Genomic DNA, 25485 nt, shown 5'->3' on the forward strand with positions numbered 1-25485 from the left:
CCTAGGTGTGATTGTGTTTTCACCTTATACTACCTGAGAAACTGCTTAGGATTTATGCCCCTTTCACTCTGGGCTGAAACCCCACCCATAAGAAGCTGGGCAAACTATCTGATGGATACACATTTTTCTAACGCTTTCCCACTATTTCCCATCTTATCCCTGGGACACTCTGAGTTTCAGAGCACAGCACTGTGCTGTTTCGGTTTTATAACAGGCATTCATAGAGACTAGATGCACCTTGCCTTTTACTCTCATTTTCCCGGCAATAATGGAATGTTTTGGGTTTTTTTAGTGACAGTGTATTACAAAGTGTACAGACAACGGTCCCCTCCCAGGTCAGTTGTCTCGCCTTTTTGCTATTGAAGATAGATGTTGCTGAGAGATGATGGACCAGAGGATTGGGACTTGCAGTGTGAACGTGGCATTAAGTAGCATAACTGGAAAGATAGGGATGCTTCTAAAATCTTAGTAAGTGCACAGACAGGTAAGACGAGTTACAAAGCTTTATCTAAAAAAGGGATCCACTGCAAACTTGTCCCTGTGGGCAGGGAGTGTTACCACTGACTAGAAAGTAGGGCAGGATGTTGGGCTGTTACTATAGAATCATACAATGGTTTGGGTAGGAAGGGACCTCAAAGGTCATCTAGTTCCAACCCCCCTGCCATGGGCAGGGATACCCTCCACTAGACCAGGTTGCCCAAAGCCCCATCCAGCCTGGCCTTGAACACTTCCAGGGAGGGGGCATCCACAACCTCTCTGGGCAACCTGTTCCAGTGCCTCACCACCCTCACAGTGAAAATTTTTTCCTAACATCTAATCTAAGTCTACCGTCCTTCAGCTTAAGACCATTACCCCTTGTGCTATCACTACTTGCCCTTGAAAACAGTCCCTCTGCAGCTTTCCTGTAGGCCCCCTTTAGGTACTGGAAGGCTGCTCTAAGGTCTCCCTGGAGCCTTCTCTTCTCCAGGCTGAACAACCCCAACTCTCTCAGCCTGTCCTCATAGCAGAGGTGCTCCAGCCCTCTGATGATCTTTGTGGCCCTCCCCTGGACTTGCTCCAACAGGTCTTTCTTGTACTGGGGACCCCAGAGCTGGATGCAGTAGGGTCTCACCAGAGCAAAGGAGATGGGGAAAATCACCTTCCTCGACCTGCTGGTCATGCTGTTTTTGATGCAGCCCAGGATGTGGTTGGCTTTCTGGGCTGCAAGTGCACATTGCCAGGTCATGTTGAGGTTCTCATCAACCAACACCCCCAAGTCCTTCTCCCCAGGGCTGCTTTCAATCCATTCTTCACCCAGCCTGTAGTTGTGCTTGGGCTTGCCCTGACCCATGTGCAGGACCTTGAACATGGGCTTGTTGAACTTCATGAGGTTCACACGGGTCCGCCTCTCAAGGTCCCTCTGGATGGCATCTCCTATCATGTTTGAATCTTGAAACTCTAGTAAACTGGTGTACCCAGCTGAAATCTGCCAAACTAGTTCCTTGTTTCCAGAGGTTCCTGTGTAGCAAATCATAATTTTGGCTGAGGCTTCGTGGTTGTCCTGCTTGCACATGCCTTCAGTGATGAAAGTTGCTTTTAAAATAGTCCTCAGCCCTCGGCTGTGCCTGTTCAGTATTTGATCTACTGCAAAGATCATGTTTATGTAAATTAGAAGCACTGTTCTGTGAATAGCTGCCAAAGACTCCTATAACTGTGAGTGAATCTATCATCTGTTTATTTCTGAGTTAGGAGGTATTTACTTTGCCTACTGTGTTGATGAGCACCCATAAATTTCTTGGACTGTGTTGTGAAAGGTATGTTAAATAGTTTGGGCAGAAGTCCCAGATTTGGGAGATCTTTGCTCTAAAGAAGTTTTCAAGTCACCCTAGAGGCCTCTGGGCTGGATCCTCAAGTTAGGGGCTTACGCTCCCCCATATGGGACTTCAGGTGCCTCAAGAGAAGTTGGGGAGATGTTGGTGCACCCATGCCTCTCTTCCATACATAGAAGTGATTCTTCATTTCAGAAGAACTTTGTGAAGGTAAGCATTAGATATTGGTTAGCAGGTAGGCCTTGCTTTGTTAGCAGTGTTAGCTCAGCCCTGCTAGCATCTATGTGAGGCTGCAGGGCTGTAGCCTTGCTATAGTTTTATTGCCATTTCTGCTATGGTTCCCGGTGGCCTGTGCTCACAGAAGACAGGGTAGGGATTATTGTATCATTCTGCAGGGATGACAAGAGGAAGGCTTTGCTGTAACCCCTTGATCTTGGTTTTAGCACAGTACAAATGTGCCAACTTTTATTTGCAGCTGCTTCCCTCACTCCACTGAACATGCTACCTCATCACCCTACAACTCTGGCCGTTTGCTTTGGGAGATTGCTACAGATGACAGGTTTTCTAAATTCTGTTTATCAGGACCCCTGTTAAAAGCCCTTGATAATACTAACTTGTTTTTCGTCCTCTGAAATGTGTTGTCATAGCTGCCACCTAGTGCCGATGCTGATGTATGCCGAGGAGGTTGCCTCAAAATCAGCGCTGTAGAACAAAGTGGAGGTTTTATAAACAAAGAAGCTAAAATGTCTCCAAAGGCCATAATTAGGTCTCCATAAAAATGAATTAATCATCAAAACTTGTTAGTACCCAAGGTTTGGCTCCATGATCACTAAATGACTTCATTATTTGTCCCTGTTGCCACAGAAATCACTGGGAGCTTCTGGGATGTGAGCCTTTAAACTGTTGCAGCACCTGCTTATCAAGGCAGAAACATACATCTACTTATTTTGACCAAATTGTCCCTAACTATGTTGCAAAAGAAAAAAATGTGACACTCGTAACACTCCTAACTTGTAGATCTAAGTAATAACAGAGGTTGGACACAGCCTGTGTTTTTTGTACTGGATGTTTTTTGTGGATGGATTTCCATTGCAGGGCTTGCATTCCAATCCTGACATTTATTGGGAACTGCACATAGTGAGGTTTTGCTTGTGTATATATAAGCAGTGCCGTAGGCTTCGCTGGTGCTGCAGAGTTAAGGAGAGACAGCATAATACAGGTCTCCATCGATGAATAAGTTGAATAAATACATTTTATCCCCAGCTTCCCAGTCTTTTTTAGGCAGCTTTTCTTTTAGTTGGCTTTGGATCAAATGCCAGTCTCCCTGATGTGCACATCTTTCAACAGCAATGACCTGTCCTGAAGGCCAAGTGTACCAGCAGTGTGGGACGCCATGCAACCAGACCTGCAGATCTCTGTCCTACCCAGATGAGGACTGTGATGAACTTTGTGTGGAAGGATGCTACTGTCCCCCCGGGCACTACCTGGATGAGCATGAGGAGTGCGTGCCAAAGTCCCACTGCTCTTGTTACTATGATGGTGAGATCTTCCAGCCAGAGGATGTCTTTTCGGATCATTACACTATGTGGTAAGTGCAGTGTTCATAATTCATCCCTACATGCTGTGACTCAGAATTTTTTTGGATAGCCCAGGTGGTTAACTGGTTCAGTTCCTCAGTTCCTTTACCTCCACTGAAACTAGTTTAAAAGAGGGCAAGATTTTGCCTCCAACAAACCAAATGGTGAGTTTTGCTGTTTCATCTCTATCCATATAATTTCAAATGCTATCTTAGAAAAAAGGACTAAGCCCTGTTCCGTGAACAGTTCTTGCCAGTTTGAAATGGAGTTGAATTACCGACAATAGCTACTTCAAAGATGTTTAAAATGTCACTTTAACGTACTGCATTACATTTCTTAAACATTAAAACCTAATTACCTCTATCAAAGATACAAATGTTAAAAAGCATTTCTAATTGTTAAATTGAGTAACAGTACACTGAGAGTAGGAATGTAATTGCTGGGTGGCTCCTAGCAAGCTCAGTTTTGGGAACAGGGTTGTCTACCACAGAAGTCATAAGTTGCAGGCACTAAGTGGTCCCTTACCTCTCTCCACAGTGGACCTGACTAGTATTTTGCCCAGCTTTATGCTGGTACTGATGCATTGGGTTCAGCAGGACAGGGGTAGCATACGGCTGGTTTACCATGCTTAGTATATCACTGCAACTATCGTAAGGAAGGTTTGCCTTTAAGGTTGATAAGCGCAGTGAATACACAGCAACACATCAGCCCTGATGAGAGGTGTAGTTTTGGTGCTCTGACAAGTTCCCTGCGGGCCTGTCTGAAAACAACAGCATGAGTGAAAGCTAAATGTCACTTTGTTAAATATAAGCTCTGTTTGTTTTTCTTAGCTATTGTGAAAATGGTTTCATGCGCTGCAGTACAAACAGAGTTCCTGGTGCCTTCCTGCCAGATGTTTTCGCTGATGAGAGGCCATCTGCCAGAAGTTAGTATGCTTTAAAAAAATTAATAATTTTTTTCTTTCCCCCCCGCTCCTTCAGTCTCTTGGTAATCTAGAGTAGGGAAGAAGTACCAAAGGTTGCAGTGGTTGGTGATGTTGTGAGTCTTTTTCTAATTTTTTTTTTTTTTAATAGAATAGGAACAAGATGTTTGCGTGGGAGGGTGCAGGGCTCATTGTGTCGCACCTCTCAAAGTTATAGTTAGCCACTGCAATCTCTCTTTAGTTGAAGAGGTTAAGGGGTCCCTTGACAGTGATCTGAGGCCCTTGATTGCTATTTGAGGATCACACAACTTCAGTAACTAGCCAGCTTTATACCTTCTGCTTCTGACTAGCAGGTTGCAAGTTCTCCTTTCTGGTGCAGACGAAGCTTTTTGTGGCTTGAAGGTTAGAGTGCTGCTAAGCACTTAGTGTACCCTCCAGCCACCAGGCATCTCGCCATAAAAGCTTCCTGACACTGACAACTGCCTTGCAAGGCTAGGCATTGCATTGGAGAACAGGACATTAGTATTCTGGGATTTTTTTTTTTTTTTGAGGTTCCCCACTGATGGATGGAGCTTACAGGATTGTGATGGGAGAGGGGGTCTTGGTAGACCACCAGTAATAGTGTCACTGGTTGAACCCCACTGTCCTTCAGATGCAGCCTTCTTAGTGTGTGTATCTCACCAAACTCTTCTTGTAATGTTAGTAAGACATAATTTTCTTGATGTTAGTGTGTTAACAATTACAAAACCTCAGAGATGCATATTTCTAGCATCACTTAAAATAATAACCTGGAGTTTCTTGGGAAATTCTGATCTTCTTTCAGAACCTGAGTTCTCAAAGAGTTTGCAAACTTTGTATTTAAGCTAAGGGCATTGTTATTAACAGTCACGCATCTAGTTATACTCCGTGTTGGAAGTGAGTCTAAATACAGTAATATATGGTGCTGTTGCTTCTCAGAACATGGATTTTGTTCTGATATCCATAGTGTACTCTGCCTACAGGTTGAAATATGTTTCACACTGAAGTGTGCTCATAGCCTTAGTGCCATCTGGAATTGAAACCTTGTGCAACTCCTTTTGCTTCCATATTACAATACATGCTTTTATGATAGCCTAACTGAGGTCATTTCATTGGGAAGTGGGGACTGTTAGCTTTACAATGTCATGCATAGTGGAGTGATGACATTGCTTCATTCTATATCCTAAATTAGATTTTTAATAAAAATGTTGATCCATCCTTTAGAAAAATACTGTGCTAACAATACTTGAGTTCTAATTGCAATTTTTGTAAATTTATTTTTTTAAAGTAAAAAGGAGCTTGACGTGCAGATCGCCCATGGAAAGATTTGTCTGTCCTACAAACAACCCAAGAGCTGAAGGGTTGGAGTGTGCCAAGACTTGCCAGAATTATGACTTGGAGTGCATCAGCCATGGCTGCGTATCTGGATGCCTCTGTCCAAAAGGGATGGTAAGCAGGCTCCTCTTTGGGTTTTTTGCCTTCATTTTTTCCTACCAGCAGTCTTCTTGCAGCTTGGAAATATGCAATTGTGAAGTATTGACTCTGCCAAATTGTGGCTGGTTTAAAATATGTATATTAGTATATCTGCATAGGAGATGAAGTTTAGCTTGTAATAGTAATTGATAATCAAAAAGCCACACCCCACTTTTTTTAAGACCAGTTTATGTCTTCCTTCAACTTTCCTCCCAAACTCCTCCTGAGTCTTGCTGAACAATCCCTAGTCAGAGACACAGAAGTACACAGGTACCCATACTCCAAATACCCACCCCACATCCAGCCAAACCCTCCTGCTGATACTATTTGCTTCCTTGTCAAGTCTCCATCTCTGCTGCTGCCTTCCTGTGCATTGTACCAACCAACAGTTCCCCATCAGAAGGAATGCAGAACATGAAATTTGCTAAGATAATACCAGAGGGTGTCCTGGAGTTGCAGACGGTGTGCCGAGCATGCTTTTTTTCACTGGTGAAATGCTTTCTGGAGTCCAGGGTTATGTTCCCTCGCAACCCTCAAATTTAATCATTACTTTAGTCATTTTTAAATAGAGCAAATAGCAAATAGTTACTTGCTAAGCCAGTGACTGTGAACTCAATATAAATTTAGAGCCCTGATAAAAAGCAGACGGAGTAGAATAGACAGCAGATTGCTGCTCCTGTTCTCTGAGCAACAGCAAAAAGCATCAGTGTTCAATGCTGTGTAACGTTCTCTGGGCAGGTGAAGAGTTGTGCACAGGATCTCACTGGGGGCTGGGGGTATAGTCCCAGGCATCACATGAACAGGATAGAGGTGGAGCACATGGTACACTCTTTATGAAGTTAAGTAAATGGCACTTTTGAGTTCTCTGTCCTGGAAAACTGCTGGGATCAAGACGAAAATGCTTGATAAATGCTGGAAAAAGAGAGTTGAGGCTGTGTCTTTATTTTGTTTGAGGGCTAAAATACTCTACAATTGTGAGACTTTATTTGATACCTGTGGTACTTAAAGATGTGCTGGTGTAGTTTTCTGATTCAGAGGGGCATATGGTAAAGCAAGATGTTTTCAAATGCTGCAACCCAGGAAGTCTAGAAATGCAAAAGATAACTTTTATTTTTTTACTCTTTTATATCTATCCAAGGTTCAGGCTTAGATTAATATGCACTGAATATTGACTGTTAGCAAATGAAGGTGTGGATTTTTACTTCTAGGGTTGAGATGCATGTTTATGTTTAGGCTTCAGCTCTAATGAATTGACTTCATCCACTAGTTTAAATTCCATTTAAAAAATAATTAACTTTCCCTGGAAACATGTATTTTTATAAAGAAGTGTTATTTTTTCTGCTTCTGTATGAGTACAGGTGTTTTCTCCCTCAAAATTCCACTGTCTTACTGGAAACAAACAAACAAACAAAGTATTCTCATAACACAGTAATTTCTAGCATTAATATTCATGTATTTTAACTTTGCTACCATATTTTGCTGATAAACACATTTATCTAAATAGATGATACTGCAGAATAAAACACCAGCTGTAGACAAAATCTCAGACTTGTGAAGTATTTTGTAGGTCCAAAGTGAAAAATACAGAACATAATCTGAAGGCATTCATATCAACATTGAGCAAATTTTCACCACAATTTTAAACAAGTGTTGCTACTTTTCACATTTCAATTTTTAAATGTCTTTCCTTTTAGAGAGGAATACTCCTAAATAATGGTGTGATAAATGAACTTAAGAAAGTTTGTGTACTTGTAAAGTTCCAAGAGCTCCAGTGTGAATAGGTCTTTCTCTGTACATAACAATCAGACCAGTTTGATTTGTGAAGGGGCTTGAGATTTGTTTTCAGTTCCAGGATATGCTAATAGTACAATTCAGAGATAATAGTGAAAAACGAATTATGATAACTGCTCAGCGGGGGGGGGGGAGGGGGGGAGAAGAGAAACACCCCCAAGCCCCCAGAATCAACTTCCTAGCAATTAATCTTCATTTTTAGTATAGAATTTCATATTCTTTTTCAGTTGGTTGGAACAATCATTCAAACAATCGTTTTATAAAATTCTTGCCAGCAGAAACAGTCTTTGGCATTCTGGAATCGGAAACTCCAATTGACTCTGCAGTGATGTGAAACACACCACTGAACTCAAGAAGATGGTTTGTCAGAATTTGGATAGAATAATCGGGCGCAGTATTTTTTTTTTTTAAACTAGTAAAATAAGGTCTTTGTCCGCTAGATGACAGTATAGTTCAATCTTCCAGTAACCTCAGTCTATAATTGCTTGTTCTCATTGACTTGCCATGTGGCAGGGAATAAAAATAGCGAGATTTGCATTTCTAAAAGCCACAATGGGAGAAACCGGTATATAGGTGATTTTGTTGTCACCATGGCCATGCAAAGGCAGGATCGAGCTCGGTGCTTTCATTGTGTGGGTGCCCTTGGCTGTGCATTAGACTCCAGGCGTGTGGTTCCACAGAACCAGCTTGTTGCCAAAGAACATTTTCCTCCTCATCTCCAATAGGTACCTAATCAGGATGGTTTCGGGGAGGCTTTTTCCTTATTTCTGCGTTCTGCAATGAGCCTTTGTGCTTATTTGCAAAGGATGGAAGGACTTGGGGTGGTGACCAGGTTCTCCTTTCCATCCTGCCTCTCTCTACCTTAAAGACTCTGTGCACACTGAGGGAAAGTGCTGCCGAGTCATGAAGTCTCTGTTTTTCCAGACTTGTACCAACAGAGCTGAGCAATAAAGGGACCGGAAAAAGATATTACTATTTCTTTTACTGGTCAGCCTCCCTTGCTGGTGTTCTGTAACCCTGTTTAACTTACAAGCACTCATGGAGGTGAGCTACTGTTTGTAGGAATGTCTATGAGAAGTAACAAATTGCTGAACATTTATGGGGATAAATATTTGCATGTATCATCACTCTGGAAGAACTTGTTCCAATTTTTTCTTTTGCAGTACAGTACCATATAAAAATTATGAATGGTCATGGATAACTCATTAGCAAAAACCCCTAATCTTCCTGCTTCCCTAAAATTGTTCATACTATCAAACAATCAAAGAAATGTAGTTTATATAAACAACTCTCTGGTACAATTTCAAGTATATAGGCATAATATGGAATTAAGTGCAACATTATCCCTATGTATATAAAGAGATGTTTACAGATCAGTTAGCTGAGTTACCAGTCTTAAATAGAGCAATGCATAGTCTGAAATCTGTATGCACAAATTATGCCTGCCAGTTTTGAATTATATATCTGATATTTGTTTTTTAAAAAAATTGAGGATTGTTCATGAACATGATACTGCAGTAGGCTAGATTTGAATGGGAAAATTTGCTGGGGTGAGAAATTGTCAATCAATTACTTCCCCAATCAGAAAATGCAGATGAAAGCTAATTTATTTCAACTGCAAAATAATTTTTCCTGTTCATCTTGTCTTAATATTTTACATTGTTTTGATTTCTTGAAAATAAAAATGTTGAATATGCCATGAAAAGTAATTCTTCTTTTTCTGTCTTTGATCATCTGGAGGGTAGGAATTTCTCCATACTTGTCACCCTTTTGCAGAGCAGAAAAGATAAATCATAACATATGTTCAGAAGTGTGGGGAAAAATATGCTTTCTCAGATTAGTTTACTGCACTCCAGGTTTTTCCCATTGGAAAATATTAATAAATATACAAATGGAGTGTTAACCACCTTTCTGGGGAAAAAGAGGAGCAGAACAATCAGAAAGCCCAGAATTCAGACATTCTAAAACTAGAAAATTAATTTCTTTCAATTTCCAACAACTGAAGCAAAATTAAGGTTTAAAATTGAAATGAAACATTTTATTGTATTGTGACTGCTGAAATAAAACTATTTATAAAACTATGATATGCTGGTAGAAAAAGGGGAAAAAGAACGCCCATAACAAACCTAAATATTTTCATCAGAAAAGTTCGAAAGGGTTTTATCTTCCAAACTGTTTTCAACAGAAACTTAAGAGTGCTATTTTGTTTTTCCTGCTAGCTCTGTTGTATATTCTTCAGTGTAAGCTTATTCTATATAACAACATGACAGAGTGTTCACTGGGTACCAGCTTTTTGGTATGTGCATCTGCCCAAGGATAATGCTTCATAAAACAAACGTAAGAAGCATACAGCTAACATCAGAAAGAAAAGTCAGGTGTAAAACCGCACATGTTGAGTGGTCTGTCCTAACATGTTTTTGACTTGTCGTTACACAGAAATGGTGACAGGCTGTTTTAGTCAAAACGTATCAGAATGTGGGTTCTAATCTGACCCACTTCCTTTACTTAATCCCTTACTCCTTTATACCTTTGGCTGACTTTCTGCTGAAGCCCTCAGGTGTAGCAGGAGGAACAGAGTGAAAATCTGAGCTTCCCTTGATAGTGAGATACTCATCAAAATTGTGTTGACCAAGAGATTAAAATTCAGCCCCATCATGGCAGAATTTAGGAGAGAAGAATCTTAAAGATTCTGAAATCTGTAATATTGTCCTTCCTTTTGCAAGATTTGTCAAGGCTTAACAATTAATAAGACAGAGCAAGGAAACGATGGACATTTCTGTCAGATCCTCAAGGGTTTGTGTGTGGGGGTCATCAGCTCGTCAGTCACTTATAATCCCATGGACATGCTCTCAGGAGCATCATCATAAGGGTGTGTTCTCATTACCTGTGTCTTTTCTTGTGGTTGCCTCCCCAACACTTGTGCCTCCCATCACCTCAGGCACTCAGGACTCTTAGATCTCCTCTATTAAATGCTATATGGATTGAGAGACTTCCACAGAAAGTCTAGCTGTTTGGGAATAATGCGACTGGCCTAGTACTCAACAGACTTGTAACACAGCATGGCACTGTGCTGCCAGATATAGCAGCTTTTGGATGTGGTGTCAATATGCCCAGTAGATTGTGTGTTGCTATTAACAAAATCATAGTCTGTTGAGTTTTGCAGCAAAAATAATTAGTCTTCTGGTCAAAGTCCACTTTTGGAATTTATGTCCAGCTTTCTAAATCCCACCCATCCACTCTGTAGTGTTCAGACAAGGTAGTCTTCCCTCTTTGTCAGTGGATTAACAGTTGCTGCACTTCAGCTTCATGGTGGCCATACCTTTGTAATGTGTGACTAACACCAGTCTGTTAAGTTTTTAGAGTTGGGGATACGCTGTGACTAGCTTCAGGTCAATGTGTGAGGGAGCAAGTAGAAGAGATCCTAATCCTCCTTTTACTAACCACACGCTTAATTCCAAGTTTTGTATCCAGAGGCTGGCCTTCAAGTCTATTGTGACCTGTGTTGCTGAACACTGTGGAAAAATTCAGAAATGTAGCCATGAGAGTGAAGTCATTGCTTTTTTTTCTGAATGCCACCAGGAAGGAAGGAAGGAATTAAACACCCTTGGAAACATATGGTCTTCTCTGGCCTGTTTCCTCCCTGTCCTTTGTGGAGATTAAGTCCAAGGCAGAGCCCCAGCTCTATCATCTAGAAAAGCATTTATTTGTTTCCATCTTGCTTCTATCGGTGTGAGTTTATTTGGCATAATATAGCTCCCCATAAGCCACAGAGCATGTGGAGCTGCATATGAATGAAGGGTCTCGGGACTGTGAAATCCTTTTTATTAGTAGTTCCCTGTGGCAGTTCTAGGTCCCCACAGGAAAAGGCAGAGCTGTTCTACTTTATTAACCTGGCGTTCAGACTACATTGATCTCATTGGCCTGTATTTAATGGTAAAAAAGAAACTATTTTAATGATTTTACAGAAAGAGTTTAAAGTGGGAAGGTGATATTTTGTGACTTTTGAATGAGAGGGAGGGGAAGTGCTCTCCATTTCGGTATTCCATGAAGCGAGAGCCAAACCTACCCCTGGCTTTGCAGATCCACGTCCAAGTGAAAAGCAGCATCGCCAGCCTTGGTTTTGTTTGATTCTCTAAAACTGACTGTCTTCAAAATGGAAAGGGAGTAATCACAGAAAAAACAGAGAAAAGGAAGGAAAAAATGAATAGTCTAAAGGCATTACTTCTTTTTTTTCTTTTTTTTTTTTTTTGTGGGACAAATGGTTTGTTGTTATACAAAGAGAAACTAAGATCAGTGGGGTAAAACTGAAAAAATAAAAAATTGTAGACAGAACATAATGACCTATTCCCCAGCAACAGAGCCTGTGAGAATGCAAAAGTGTCTCAAGCGGACTAATATTTATCCTGCCTTATAGGCAATAAATAGGCATTTGAAAGAAAATGAATGACTACTGCAGTTTTCAGAGGTGAGCTGACAGGGGACTGGGGTTGGTTTTTGTTTTTTTTTTTTTTTGAGGGGTGTTGTCTGTGACAACTGAAGCTTCATTTGCACTTGAATTCTTCTGGTACCGCAGCCTCTTGTCTCCTCATCAGTGGTCATCTTTCAGTTTTCAGCCTGGCTGAATGCTGCATTGGGCTGCTTTTCTGGTAGGCCAATCTTCAGTTTGTTGTGTGTGAGAAGCACGTGATATTCACCTGCTCTCCATATTCAGGTTAGCCTATTTTATCTTCACTGCATCCTGGTTTTGGTCAAATTGGACTTTCCCATCATGACATTCTTCTGTAATCTAATTTATTCTCCCAGCAGTTTAAGATGCTGTTCAGCCCCTGAAACAAGACTGTGATTTATGTACCCATAGGTCTATTTATGTTAATGGGAAAAAAATATTAGCAATGCTGTACCTTTCTTACTTTAGATAGTCTTGAACCATTTTCTTTATCCTTTCTTTTATTCTTTATCCACGTGTCCTTGTGCTTACTCCTCCGTGCACTGGCACATACCAACAGGCCTGCGTGCTGACAAACTGTGTTTTGCTTAGGTGCGACATGAAAACAGGTGTGTTGCTCCTGAGAGATGCCCATGTTTTCACAACGGAAGAGAATATGCCAAGGGAGAGACAGTGACTAATGACTGCAACACCTGGTGAGCCATTGGAAAGGCATTTTTCTGTTTTTCTGTAGGGGACCTAATATGTTTCTAATAAAAGTATTGTTTGCTTAACAGATCTATTTTATATAAAGTCAGATTTTGCAGTGTAGTAACACACATATTGCACAGATCAGCATATTCCCTTCGCATGTTGCATAAAGTCTAGTGCAATATCTGCTAAACTGTACCTGGTACCTTACGTTTAGGTAGTCTATGTGTCTGTGCAGGTCCTCTGTAGCCATTAGCTTGATCTTGCTACACAAGATGACAATATAGGAGCTCCTCTGGGGTGGGAGGAATGGAGTCTGCACATTGTGACTAAGCTCTGCTGTCATGCTTCCCTTTTTTTGCGGTCTGAGGTCCTTCAAATCAGTCCTTTTCAGACAGAAGGATGCATCAGTAGAAGGGATGTGATATGCCAGCTATAATATGACAGGAGCTCTTCAGGAAAATGTTAAAGAATCAGACAGAAACAGAGTCGACCTTTTATATCTCAAATGAGTGCTCAGTCCATTGGTATCTTTAAAAAAAGAAAAAAAGAAAAAAAAAAGAGGGAGTTGATGATATCTTCTTAGAAGAAAAGAGTAGGTGATCCATGTCTTTCACCCACATCCTTATCTATCCTGTTTGGTTATTGAAAAAGAATTTGTAGGTTCAAAAGAAAGTGTTGGGCTCTGAGATTTGCATGGAGGGAAGCCTTCAGCACAGCCTTGGGTAAGGAATAGGGTATTTGCCTGCTGGACAACTCTTGGCTTCCGCCTGCACAGCACACTTGCTGCATTGGAGGGGTGCTTTGCTCTCCATGTGTGCTTGTGGAGGGAATGCAGGCCCGTTCTGCAGAGCTGCAAGAGGCCAAGGTGGAGGACATCTAGCCACCAGCAGTGTGGAAACTGTTCTCTTTGAACTTAGACTTCAGGATCTCTTGTACATTTTACCCGAAATGTCCCTGCCTAGCTCTGTGGCACCCCCAGGAGCAGTGTTTCTGTTTTCCTCTGTATTACTGGGTGCAGTTGGATTGGAGAATCAGCACCACTAAAGAGTCATATGGTTTGGTTTTATTTTTGTGCATTGATCTTTGAGCAACAGTGATTTCAAGTGTTGTATTTTTAAACTAATGGGACTGCTCCTAACTAGTGTAAGTTAGACTTGGATATAAGGTTTTATAGTTTATATGGAAATATTGACCTTCCAGTGTTTTGTTTCATATTTTTCCTTTGCAGCTACATATTACATTGTGAATCATGGACCTGGGGAAAAGTAGGTTTGAAGAAAAGAATATGAAAGTGAAGCTGATAGTTGGTAGAAACATATACTATAACTTGCTTACATTTCATCTAGGTAAAAGTGACTCAGGTGAAAAACAGACACAGTGAAAATTTTATTGAACCAAGAACAGTAAGGTGTAAAACTAGGTGGTGTTGTGAAATTTGCAAGATTCTTCACAATAACCGTGCACAGTCTTTTTATTTTCAGTCATTCTTATAATCTTCAAATAGTTGTAATCATGTTGCTTCATTCTTGTAACTGCCCTTTTGTTTTTGGCAATGCCATTGTAAGTGACATTTCCTCTAATACAAAGAATTTTCTTCAATATCAGGGTCAAGAAAATTTTAGAAATCATGCTTTTTCTCATTGATAAAAAGTTCTTCCTCTCATTTTAGGTATTTTTTCTTGAATGCAAAAGTAAAATTGGAAATAAGGTCCATTCAAATATGTCACCAGAGCTTTTTTGAACTATGTGACTTTGAAAAGCTTCATGATAGTTCTCAGCAAATATCAAGTCAAATGTCATTTAGAAAGTGATATAGGAAATTACTATTGCTTTGAGAATTAATAAGAATTGAGAGTGCATTTTGGAGGTCAGATCTTCCTTTTCTTTTGTTTTTGCTTTTTGTACTGCTGTTGCAGGAGTTCTCATTCTCACTTGTTCTTAGCCAGATGTGAACACCTGCAAATGCAATATATGAGCCAGAGGTGTCAGATTTGGCATTTACATTCGACTTGACATATGGGAGACCCTAATTCATGAATAACGGAATGTCTCCAAGTCCAAGCTAGTGGCAAAACTTTTGTTATACTATGTATTGGGAATTCATTGTAGAGCTCAGTGAAAATTTCAGAATAACATTTATGAAACAGTACACAGCAGAAATTTTGTAATCTGAATTTTGCTACACCACATACTTTATAATCTGTCTGTGCACTTCTATACAAAATTGTGGTCTTGCTCTACCTATTAGAAGAGATTTAATAGCACAGGGTGCGATAGGTTTCATGTTACAGAAATTTCATTCTTTGAAGAAAATGTATTGCACAATATTTATTATACTGTGAAGTGTTATCAAGATTAAACAATGCTTATGCTTGGGTTAAGGCATTACTAGAGAACTTGGTTCAGTACTCAGTTTTTCTTTGGTTAGCAATTTGATCTTGGGAAAGTACTTCAGGTTTTTTATCCCTGAGTTTTTACATCTGTAAAGCAGGGATAGAATTCCCCTTTCCCTGCCCTTATAGAGCTTGATTAGAAAATCCCTGGGGCAGTGATGGTGTCCATCTGTGTTCATATAGCATTTAGTAGATGAATGTTTCTCCAACCTCAAGCAAGCTCTTGCTTATTAGATTATTAAATTATTATTATTAGATTAGATTATTAGATAAGGTGTCAGATGCTATTCTAAATCCCCAAAATTAATAACAAACAAAAGAGTGAGCAGATTTTATGCCTCATTGACCTTGTTTTTTATTTTGTTTGCTCAGTCTCTTGCTAGTTAGCAAATCAATTTATTTCACTGATCAAAAGCCTGTGGATGCCTTTCATACCTGCAGCTCCTGTAGCAAAGCTTGTGGTTCTCCAGGATACATCTGGAAAAGGCCAAGAGGACTGGGTGGATGCTCTGAAGTCTCTTTTTATGTCTATTTCTCCATTTCTCTGTTTCCCTCATTTTTTTAACATCAAGATAATGGTATTTACCTCCTTGAGCTTTATTTATCAGGATACCATGTAAGATTTAGATTATTATGTATCACAGCAATGAAAGGATACAAATGTTCTTGGAAACTTGCATAAATTTAATGATGATTGGTGTTGAATATGGCTGGTTTAGTGTCATCATGAAGACTAGGAGCCCTACTATTTTTCCTTCTGTCTGTTACACTGATATAATTGCACTGAAACCAATTGAGATAGATACACTAGGATAAGAGAATTGGCTTTCTTTGCAGTTTGAATATCCACTCACAAGATGGTCATCAGGTGTTTTTTTGTGTGTTTAGTTCTGTTTTGTTTTTTTAAAACAAACCAAAACCCAAAACAACAACAAAAACCCAAAAGGCAAAAAGAGTGCAAAAGGAGGAGTGAAACAAAGAAAAGAATATTGTCCCTTTCATCATGGCATCACTGATTTTGTATGATAATGACAGTGCAGTACAGCTGTTACAGCAATGTGGATATAATGATATCAAGACCCTAACCCTGTATCTGATTGCTCTTTAGAATTCCCCTCCCCCTGAAAAAACAAGGCAGCATCTTGTTTTGCTCTGCATGTCAGGATGTCCCCTTTTTTTTCTTGCATACTCTGTGCTTGTGAGGAACTCTACAAGGTGACCTCCACAACATCACTTGCAAGCTGTACAGGCAGGAAACCACTGGTGTATTTCCTTTCATGATCAGGAGTCTTGTCACATCTCCTGTTGCATAAGCTGAGGTTTAGCTTGGAGTCCTATTTGTATGTTGCCAAACTTGAATTCCTCCGTAGGGCAGACGTTCTGGTTCAATCACTACAGGAGACCTCAGGGGACAGTATCACCCCATAGGATATTCCTCAGAGGGTATATGTATATATGTACCTATGTACAGAAAAAGAAATATTTCTATCCATGTGTGTGTTCTTGTCAGACTGTGAGGTAATGTGTCCAATTGCTAGGTCAGATAAACTATCACGAAGAATTAATTTAAGAACAGAGATACCTCTTTGGAGAAGGGTGATATTATACTCAAGTATATAATCTGAACAAAAGCCACTGGGCAGACTGAATTACAGTCCTGGTTACTTGGTCCCAGAAGTTGATCAGTAGAGTACATGCATGTCTTTGGCATCAGCTGGATATTAAATTTACTACTATTTTGGCTTTCAATGAGGGAAAAATGGACAGTACTGCAAATAAAAACAGGGTTGCTGATATTATACTTCATATTTAACCTGTAAGGGTCCTTAGAGGGTAATCAAACTGTTTTTCTTAAAGGTTACTCAGAGCAGAGCAGGATATCCAAAATAACGTACTAATAGTTCTAGGAAATATTCTAGCAGCCTCTGTCCAGGCCTCTTTTTGTAACAGGGACATTCAAAGAGCACATACTCCTACGTGCAGCTTGTAAGAAAAAGGGAAACACATTCCTTATTCACTAACATGTTACTGCACTAATTGGATTTATGAACCCAATGCATATGCTAATTTATGTTAAAGAGAGAAATTGTCATCTGGTGCACGGTAGTGTAACGTAGTTATGGAAGTCTATCCATAGAGAAGGATTCTGGCAGCCCAGGCATGGAGCCCTCTAAGAATACTTTCTCAAAGGCCAGACACAGAAAGGATCTGCTGGGGCCATACCTGAGGATGGACAGCAGCACAGAAAACTGCAGAGGTTCCACACAGAGCTGCAGCTGATGTCTGGGTTAGGACACAAAAGGGAACAGTGCTCCTCTTTGGTCTGCAGTAGGTTACTCCCTGACCTAGGCCCATGAAAAAGAGCAGAGGAAGGCAAAACAGTAGCTTGTCACCACTTGTGTGTCTTTTGGAGAGTCTTCAGATCATGAGCTCCTGAAGGCAGAAACTTTTGCTCTTCACTTTGCCTAAAGCACCTTGTATTCTCTTGGTTATTATATACATTGGAAGTAATGTCACTGTCACTGACTTGTTTTCTCTGTTATAGTGTGTGCCGTGGTCGAAAGTGGGAATGCACCAACAATACATGTGATGGCACCTGCACTGTTATTGGTACAGCTCATTATTTGACATTTGATGGATTGAAATACAAGTTTCCAGGAAACTGTCAATATGTATTAGTTCAGGTAAGAACATGTCAAATACTGAAGCTGTCTGATAATATATAAGGTGTTTTACACCAAGAGAGAAATCCAACAGTTGGATAAATCACAGTAAAGTATTCTTAATTACTATGCCAGATGCATGGTAGAGGAGAGCAGAGCTTATTAATGACTTCAAAGATGCCTTGAGAACTTTGAAGATTGCATTATGTTCTGTGGAAATGAGTTAGGTTGCCATGTGTCTATGGGGCAGTCATAAAACATATGATAGCAGCGTGGTACAGAGAGCAACTGTCTGAATCTAATTTCTAACAAGGAACTGTAGATACCCATAAACCAATCTTTCCTCGTTCCCCAGGAACCTCTTTATCCTGTAGCAATGGCTTACTATCTGAGACAAGAAGTGTTCAGTGAACCTTCTCTAAATGCAGCCAGAGCACACTGTGCTTCTTCAGTTTGGCAAAGTCACTCTTCTGTTCCACGCACCAACCTATTTGGAGTACATTGACAATATCCATTTTCTTTGCAGCAAAGAGGAGAGGTGGATAAAGACATTGCACACTAAAATCAGCCTGCGATTTGTGGGAGCAGCCAGAAATTTACAGAGTTAAATAAGATTAAAGCTTATTTACAGATGCAAATCATTGTCTATTTGAAAATGTGTGCATGAAAGAGGAAGGATTTATCTGAAAATTTGGTCTAAAACTAGATGGATCCACTTCTAATTGACAACAGTCTTCTGCAGTTACAAAGTGTCATGTTTCTTGGGTGGGCTGCTTTTTTCCCCACAGACCTTTTTAATGAGACACATTCCTCCTTGCAGTTCTCCTTGAGCAGGAAAGTGCGATCAACCTGTCTCTGGCTAGGTCTTTGAAATATACTTCCACCTTGATGCCAGCTGGATTACCTTAGAAGAACTATTGCTGTGACACCAGTGAGAGCTCTGTGTAAAGTTCTTATGGGCAATAACAGCATACAGTACTAAAAAACTATTTGAAATGAGAATGAGATCTGTTTTCCTCAGATGACCAACACAGAGAACAATAGACAGAGCCTCTTTCTTAAAAGGTGTATACTGAAAAAACCCCCCAAAACCTAAAAGGCCTGATAGTCATGAGTCATAGAAATTTAGTGCTAACTCTCCATGCATCTCAGAAACATTTGACTTAAAATTACATTAAACGACATAATTGGTCCCCAAGAAATAGGTTGACGTTATTGTAATTATTATTCATGTACAGGTGGGAAAACATGGGCATCAAACATTTTGCTCAAAAATGTGCAGCAAGTTTCTTTCTAACCCTTCTTTATAACATAACCTAGATTTATATTTTATTTTATCATTAAAGCTGCAGTCTTGTTTTCACCGTTAAATCAATTAATATATGTATATTAAGATGTACACTGTGACCATTGTACATCTTTAAAATACCACAGATACTGCAATAGCATGGATCCTCCCTGCAAAATATGCACGTGTGTGTGTCACTGGCAGAGTGGGTCTCATTCTTTAAGGGAGGAACCACATGAATATCAATACTAAAAATAAAATAAGTTAGTATGGGAACAGTTGACATGCCAACATATATCTTACTGGCTAGAGAATACACAGGGTGTTCATTTGAGGCTTCCTTTTTCTCCATAGATCTGTATGTGTTTTTCAAATGTTCCACATTAATGACTCATTTATTTTCATCTGATAGGATTTCTGCAAGGATGGCTCTGGGACATTCCGGATACTAATTTCAAATGAAGGCTGTGGCTTCACTGGAGAAAAGTGCACCAAAAGAGTTATCATTCTGTATAAAAGTGGGGAAATAGAGTTGTTTAATGGAAATGTACGTATGCTTCCATTCTCTTTCTTTCCCTTTTTTGGGGAAAAGAATTTCAGCTTGTTTAGTAAGATGAGGCATGAATGACCTCATCTTAGTGGTTCTAGAGAATTAGATCATAAAATGAACAGATTAGCAGGATTATAATTATCCATTTTGCTCCCAGAGGTGTAATGCCAATTTGATATTTCTGCTTGATGCCAATAAATTTATCTCAGGTAAGAACGTTGTTCAATGCAAGCTCATATGAGGAATGCCCTTCCTGTAAACATGGGAGGTCTAAGTCTATTTCAAACAAGGTTAAGTGCAAGGAAGAGCTAACAAGTGTCCCATGACTAGCAAAAGTAAAGCTTCAGACCTAATTTAGCCTTCTGAAGGACTGAGCACACCAGAAAAAAATAGTCATGGCTGAAACAAGTTGATACTGCAGAAGCAAATATCACTGTCCTTTCCCCCATTAAATTGTCAGATTAGAAAATCCAGATGACTGGATTCTTCTTTTTTTTCTTTCCCCTTTTCCTACCAACAAACACTCAAGAACTGACCAAGAATCACTTCCACCTCCCATGTCCCTCCACAGCAGGAAACAAGCTTTCCAAAGGGCAGAGTTCAGCTCTTTGCCTTGGGCACTGTGACAATTAAGACCGTCTGTGTGTTCAAACATTGCAGAGCTACAGTGGATTATAGTGTTTCAATTGCTCAGTTTTCAGAAGTACTGTGCTCTGAACTGGCATCTGGACCAGCGATTTGCAAAAATGTTCCCAGTGAAACATGAAACCACTCTACATTTGCCTTGTTTTGGGTTAACAGACAAAGCTGAACCAGGTTTTGCATAGCCTGCAAATTGCCTGCAAATTGCTGTGTGCTACCGATGCTTGACAGGAACACGTAAAACATGGCCATTATTAATAGTGTCTGTGCAGTGCATCTTGACAACATGTGATCTGTGTAGGCTTTTGGTTGCTGGAGGAATGAACATAGGACATTTTGGTTGCCTAACCAGTTCTTTATTTCTGCTGCTAAAGAATCTCCTGCCTGAGGGTGAATAGTAGTGCAGGGGTCAGTCCATAGAGCCAGGCTATGTCTGAAATCTTCTTTAGGAGACGGACTTTCAGAAGAGCTGTGATTCTCTTTGGACCCCTAAACGAGGGCCAGGAAAGATGAGGTGATTAGGCATCCAGCAACTACGGTAACAGAGGGTGTTTGGTTGCTGAGACAGTATGTCCTTACAAGGACTAAGTCTGTATCGTAAGACTGTCCACATGGCGTTGACTGAATTTTTAGCTGTCTTTCTACTGAGTTTAAGGCTCAGTGTAATATCTAGAGAAGGTTTTTGTAGAAATAACAGCAACCAAAGGAGGGATTAAGGAAAAACAACTGATATGAAGACTCGTAGGCAAATTCTCACTCAGTGATGACTTCCTATACCCTTTTTTTCTACAACAATCTTTAGAAGCAAGCAGGAGAATCAAGACTTTTTTTGCTATTAAAATGTTTCCAAGCAGCATTATTTTAAGATGATATTGTTTTGAGAGCAGCTTCTAGTTTTAAGTAAACAGGGGCTTAATTGAAGTATCTGCATGCTACAGTTCTGGCTCATGTTAAAAAAAAATAATTACTGTGAAATCATCTTTGCTCTTCTGAAACAAGTGAATCTGCCAGTTTGCAAGGTCAAAAGTTTATGACTTCATGGTTGGGCAAAAAGCCTCCATAAACATAGAAATTCTGTAATTTAGGTCAACCTCCCAGCTCAGTTTTGTCTCCTCTGTTTTTTGCCTTAGTTTGGAAAGGGAAAGACTACTGTAGATATTTAGAAGATAAGTGACCAAGTATGACTAGACTGCATAGTAATACAGTGGGCATGGAAGAAGGTGAAAAAGCTTCCAGTTCCTAAAATAGTCTATCTTTTAGTGTATTATTTCCCTAAAGACATTGAAGGTCCTCTTTAGGAGATCCTTGGAGGATGTCTTCTCTGGGGATAAAGTTTCCAGTAATACCCCAGTGATGAAGAGAATTGAATTACAGTGCCGAGCTTTTACTGAATTGAGCAAGAAGGAATAGTGGGATAAAGAAGTATTTTGCCCTCAAACTATGGAGTGGATGAATGGTTTGGGGGCTTCTCTTTCTCCCTTGCTTTAAGCACTATTTGTACTGATTGAAAGTTTTCATCTGCCACTTCCACAATTAAGCAGTTTTCAGTTAATGCATTAGTAGTGCTTACAGTAAAAGCCGTGCCAGACCTTTCTCTCCAAATGTGGTTAATAATCCTATTAGCATTCCCATTGAAAGGGGATTACGGTGTTAAAGAAAGCATTTTAAATTAATCTTTTAAGTTCTTAGTAGCTGGAGGCAGTGAATTTGCAGCCAGATGGAAAGAGAAAGAGGCACACAGGGGAAGTGAAAGTGATGGAAAAATGAAGAGACACCGAAAGGAATCACTCAGGATTTTTTCTGTTGTTGTAGCTGGTTGGGAAGAAAGTCCTTCCTGACTTCAGAGTCAGGCTCTGGTCCTTCAGAGGACACATATGCATGTGGTTCTCCCAGTTCACATCACACTTAAACCTAGCCTGCCTTTTGTTGCTACCTGCCTCAGGAGCATAGAACTTTTAGTTTCCTAAAAAGCTGAAATAAAACATAATTATTCACTGAACCATTGACTGAATACTTAACTCGACTGTTAATTAGGTATACCCTGTCATCTTTATCAGCCCTGCTTCTGTTTAGCAGTCATTGCTTTGTGTGTCGGCGTTTGCGGTGAGTATATGTTATATGCCGGGAGCATAAGGGACGTTGCCCCATTGAGAATTATGGAAGAGTGATGAGATTGAAATACCATACTTGTATCCCAATTTGCTGTTCAGAAGTGTTGTTTCTAAGGCAATAATTTATCCACAACTTTTCAATGTACAGACAAGCCTGTAATCAGTCCCTTACCCATACCTTGCTTAAAAGTTTTGCAAGTGCTCCAGAGCATCTGTATAGTGTGGGGGAACTATCTATTCTCTGGAGAACAGCATGTTTGAAAATAGCTGTTAACCTATGAGCACGTGTCCCACTGGGGGAAAGTGACCTACATGAAACAGTAATTAGAGACACGGTTGATACCACAATGTGCTTTTCTTGTTCAGGTAAACATCAAGGTACCTCCTAAAGATGACAGTGATTTAGAAGTAATGAAGTCTGGCCGTTATTACATCATTTCACTGGGCAAAAGCATCAGTGTGACCTGGGATCTGGCCATGGGAGTCTCAGTTATCTTAAAAGGCAATTTCAAAGTAAGTGTTTTTTGCTTTACTACTAATTCTTATTAAAGAATGCACTTACCCTGTCTCTGGGGAATAGCATTTTTTTTTATGCAGCCATGCTGATAGATTTCCATGGAGTATTAGGCACTTGCTTGAATATGAAGGGATTTTTTTTTGTAATACCTTAAGGGTTGCTTACTTTCCTGGTGGTTCAACAGTAAGGGGTAAATTCTGGGTTGTTGGAGATGAGCTGTGATATATAGGATGAATGCTGTGGTGCATCAGAATAACTATGCCTTGAGTGGTTTCTTTTCTGTTCAAGAGCAGCAGTATAAGGAGCCAGATTTACTAGTGATGGCAATAGGACAGTCATCTCCAGAAATAATAATGGGATTCTAGGGACGTACTCAAGATAGAGCCAACAGACACCTCTGATCAGAGTTTTTGTCTTGCTTCCTGGAGTCCTTGGAGACAGACTGGTCCTACTTTCAGCAAAGCAGAATGGGAATAGGAGTGAAACTTTCTCTGTGAGAGACTATGTCTATTTTAGTGAAGTTGGCAAGACCAGGGATAATTCAGTTTTTAAGCCTCATACCATTAAAGCACTAGGCTAAAAAGACTTCTTAACAAAACCCTAAGCCAGTCTACAGATGTAAGATTTATGTATTTTGTGTTTCTTTCCCTGCAAGGATCAAGTGTGTGGTCTGTGTGGAAATTTTGATGGAATCCAAAACAATGATTTGACCAGCAGCAATGAACATCTTGAAGTAGATCCAGTTGACTTTGGGAATTCTTGGAAAGTTAATCCATACTGTGCTGATGTTGAAAAGGTGATTGCGAATGAACTGTGAAAACTGGTTAATACGGGTTACAGTATCGCTCAAGAGCAGGCAAAGATGTTTGAAAGGATAAAAATATAGAAATTAACTCCTTCCCCCCATATTTTTGCCAAATAATATTATTTTTTGAAATCTGATAAAAGATCAATTAACTTATTTAAGGCCTCTGCGCTGCCTGGCTTCAGTTGAATGTTAAAATAGCCAATCTATATGGTAGAGGCTGTTCATAGAGTTTTCCAGCCCAGATGCTTGAAATCCAGGTATAACTGGAAATCTCATTTTAGAGCTTGATCTAAAAAAAACGGCTGTAATTTTCGGACAGGGGGAGTTCAGATAAAAATTTCTTATTTCCCTATCCAAACTTCTATATCCCAAATCTTAGTTTGTCCATTTATGAACAACTGAATGCAGAGATTAATTTCTTTCTATACGCTTCTTGATCTTTTTTAAAGAGCATTCAGTTATTATTTTCAGATTGGAGAGGCTCGAGCAGAAAAAGCAAGATGCAGAAGGGGATGTAAGACCTTATTGCCATGCTGTCACTGCTGCTGAATTTTGAGGAGGCTATCTGCTATCTGAAAGTGTTGTCTATGTCCTGGTGCCAGACATTAGGCGATTTCATGGGGTACTAGCTATGCTACACAAGAGAGTATACCACCTCTTTTCCAAATACAGAGTTTTGAAAGAATGAAATTGAATATTAAATTTGTCTTAACCTGGCAAATAATTATGGCCAAAAAGTATTTCCAAATCAAAAAGTGAGGGAAAATAACTTGGAGTCAACTTGTTTTGACATTTGTAAAATGAAGCATTTCATTCAGATGATGCTTTTAAGGCTGAAAACTTTCTCCTGAAATTTCATCTAAATTTTCAGAGAGGAAAAAAAAAGGGCTTTTTTAGATCTTAAAACATTTAAATTATCAGAAATGATGCATTTATTTTTGATCACATGAAATCTTTTGGGTTTGTTTGAGAAATTATGAGCAAACGTGACATAACCACAGTATTACCTTACTGAATGTCACTTTTTAGATATGACTTGATTGGAGCACAGAAGAAGTTGCAGTAATGAGGAGCGAGACTGCAGGGTATAACTAAGAAGGAGCAGCTCCTCATTTCAGTGTAATAGGCACAGGACAGAACCTGCAGACTGTCTCCATAATAAACGCCATGTCAATGCTAGTGCTCCTTCTTGTTAGATAAATGGGAGGGGGGGAGACTACTGAGCAGTGGCTGTGGGTATTGTCTGCTGAGGACTGATCATATTTGCGAGTCCCATGGGCCTTCTGCAGAGCTGTGAGTGATCATTTTTCAGGATGGATATTTGGTTCAGTGGGACTTTCTGTCAACAAAATATATATGTTAAAACTGCAGTGTACAAGTAAGAACTGGAGAAAACATAGGAGGTGACCTGCTCTACTCTGCATTGTGCCGTGGCAGGATTTGTCCTGACAATTTCCTTTGTCATGAAAAATGTCTAGTGCTAGTGAGTCTCTTACTTCAATTTGAAGAGTCCTGAGGTCCTGAAGGCAAGACTAATGCAATCTGTGCTTGTCTCTTACAATATTAAGCCCAACCAGGAACAGACCTTGATGTCTCCACTGTGTGATGGAAACGTAGTGAAGCAGGTGATGGTAGAAACATCATGCAGCATTTTGTCTGGGGATCTTTTTGAAGAATGCAAAAAACTTGTGAGTATTGTGTCATGTGTTTCACATTCTTCAATTCTGCATGAATCAGTGCCGACACTGATTACAGCTGAGGGGAAAAGTATAGTTGTGCTGGCA

The 25485-nt window shown here is 39.9% G+C and overlaps 1 protein-coding gene across 1 annotated transcript in view; it reads left to right on the top strand.

The window, feature by feature from the left end:
* VWF (von Willebrand factor) overlaps positions 1-25485 on the top strand; it is a 146536-nt gene that overhangs the window by 44404 nt on the left and 76647 nt on the right. The window contains exons 16-24 of the mRNA XM_054847069.1: positions 3156-3396; positions 4216-4310; positions 5614-5774; positions 12628-12731; positions 17668-17806; positions 19486-19620; positions 22743-22889; positions 23549-23689; positions 25270-25389. Of these exons, the coding sequence (XP_054703044.1) occupies positions 3156-3396; positions 4216-4310; positions 5614-5774; positions 12628-12731; positions 17668-17806; positions 19486-19620; positions 22743-22889; positions 23549-23689; positions 25270-25389 (1283 nt within the window). The remainder of the gene's footprint in view (positions 1-3155; positions 3397-4215; positions 4311-5613; positions 5775-12627; positions 12732-17667; positions 17807-19485; positions 19621-22742; positions 22890-23548; positions 23690-25269; positions 25390-25485) is intronic.

Source organism: Grus americana, chromosome 1 (genome assembly GCF_028858705.1).
Source record: "Grus americana isolate bGruAme1 chromosome 1, bGruAme1.mat, whole genome shotgun sequence".
NCBI lineage: Eukaryota > Metazoa > Chordata > Aves > Gruiformes > Gruidae > Grus > Grus americana.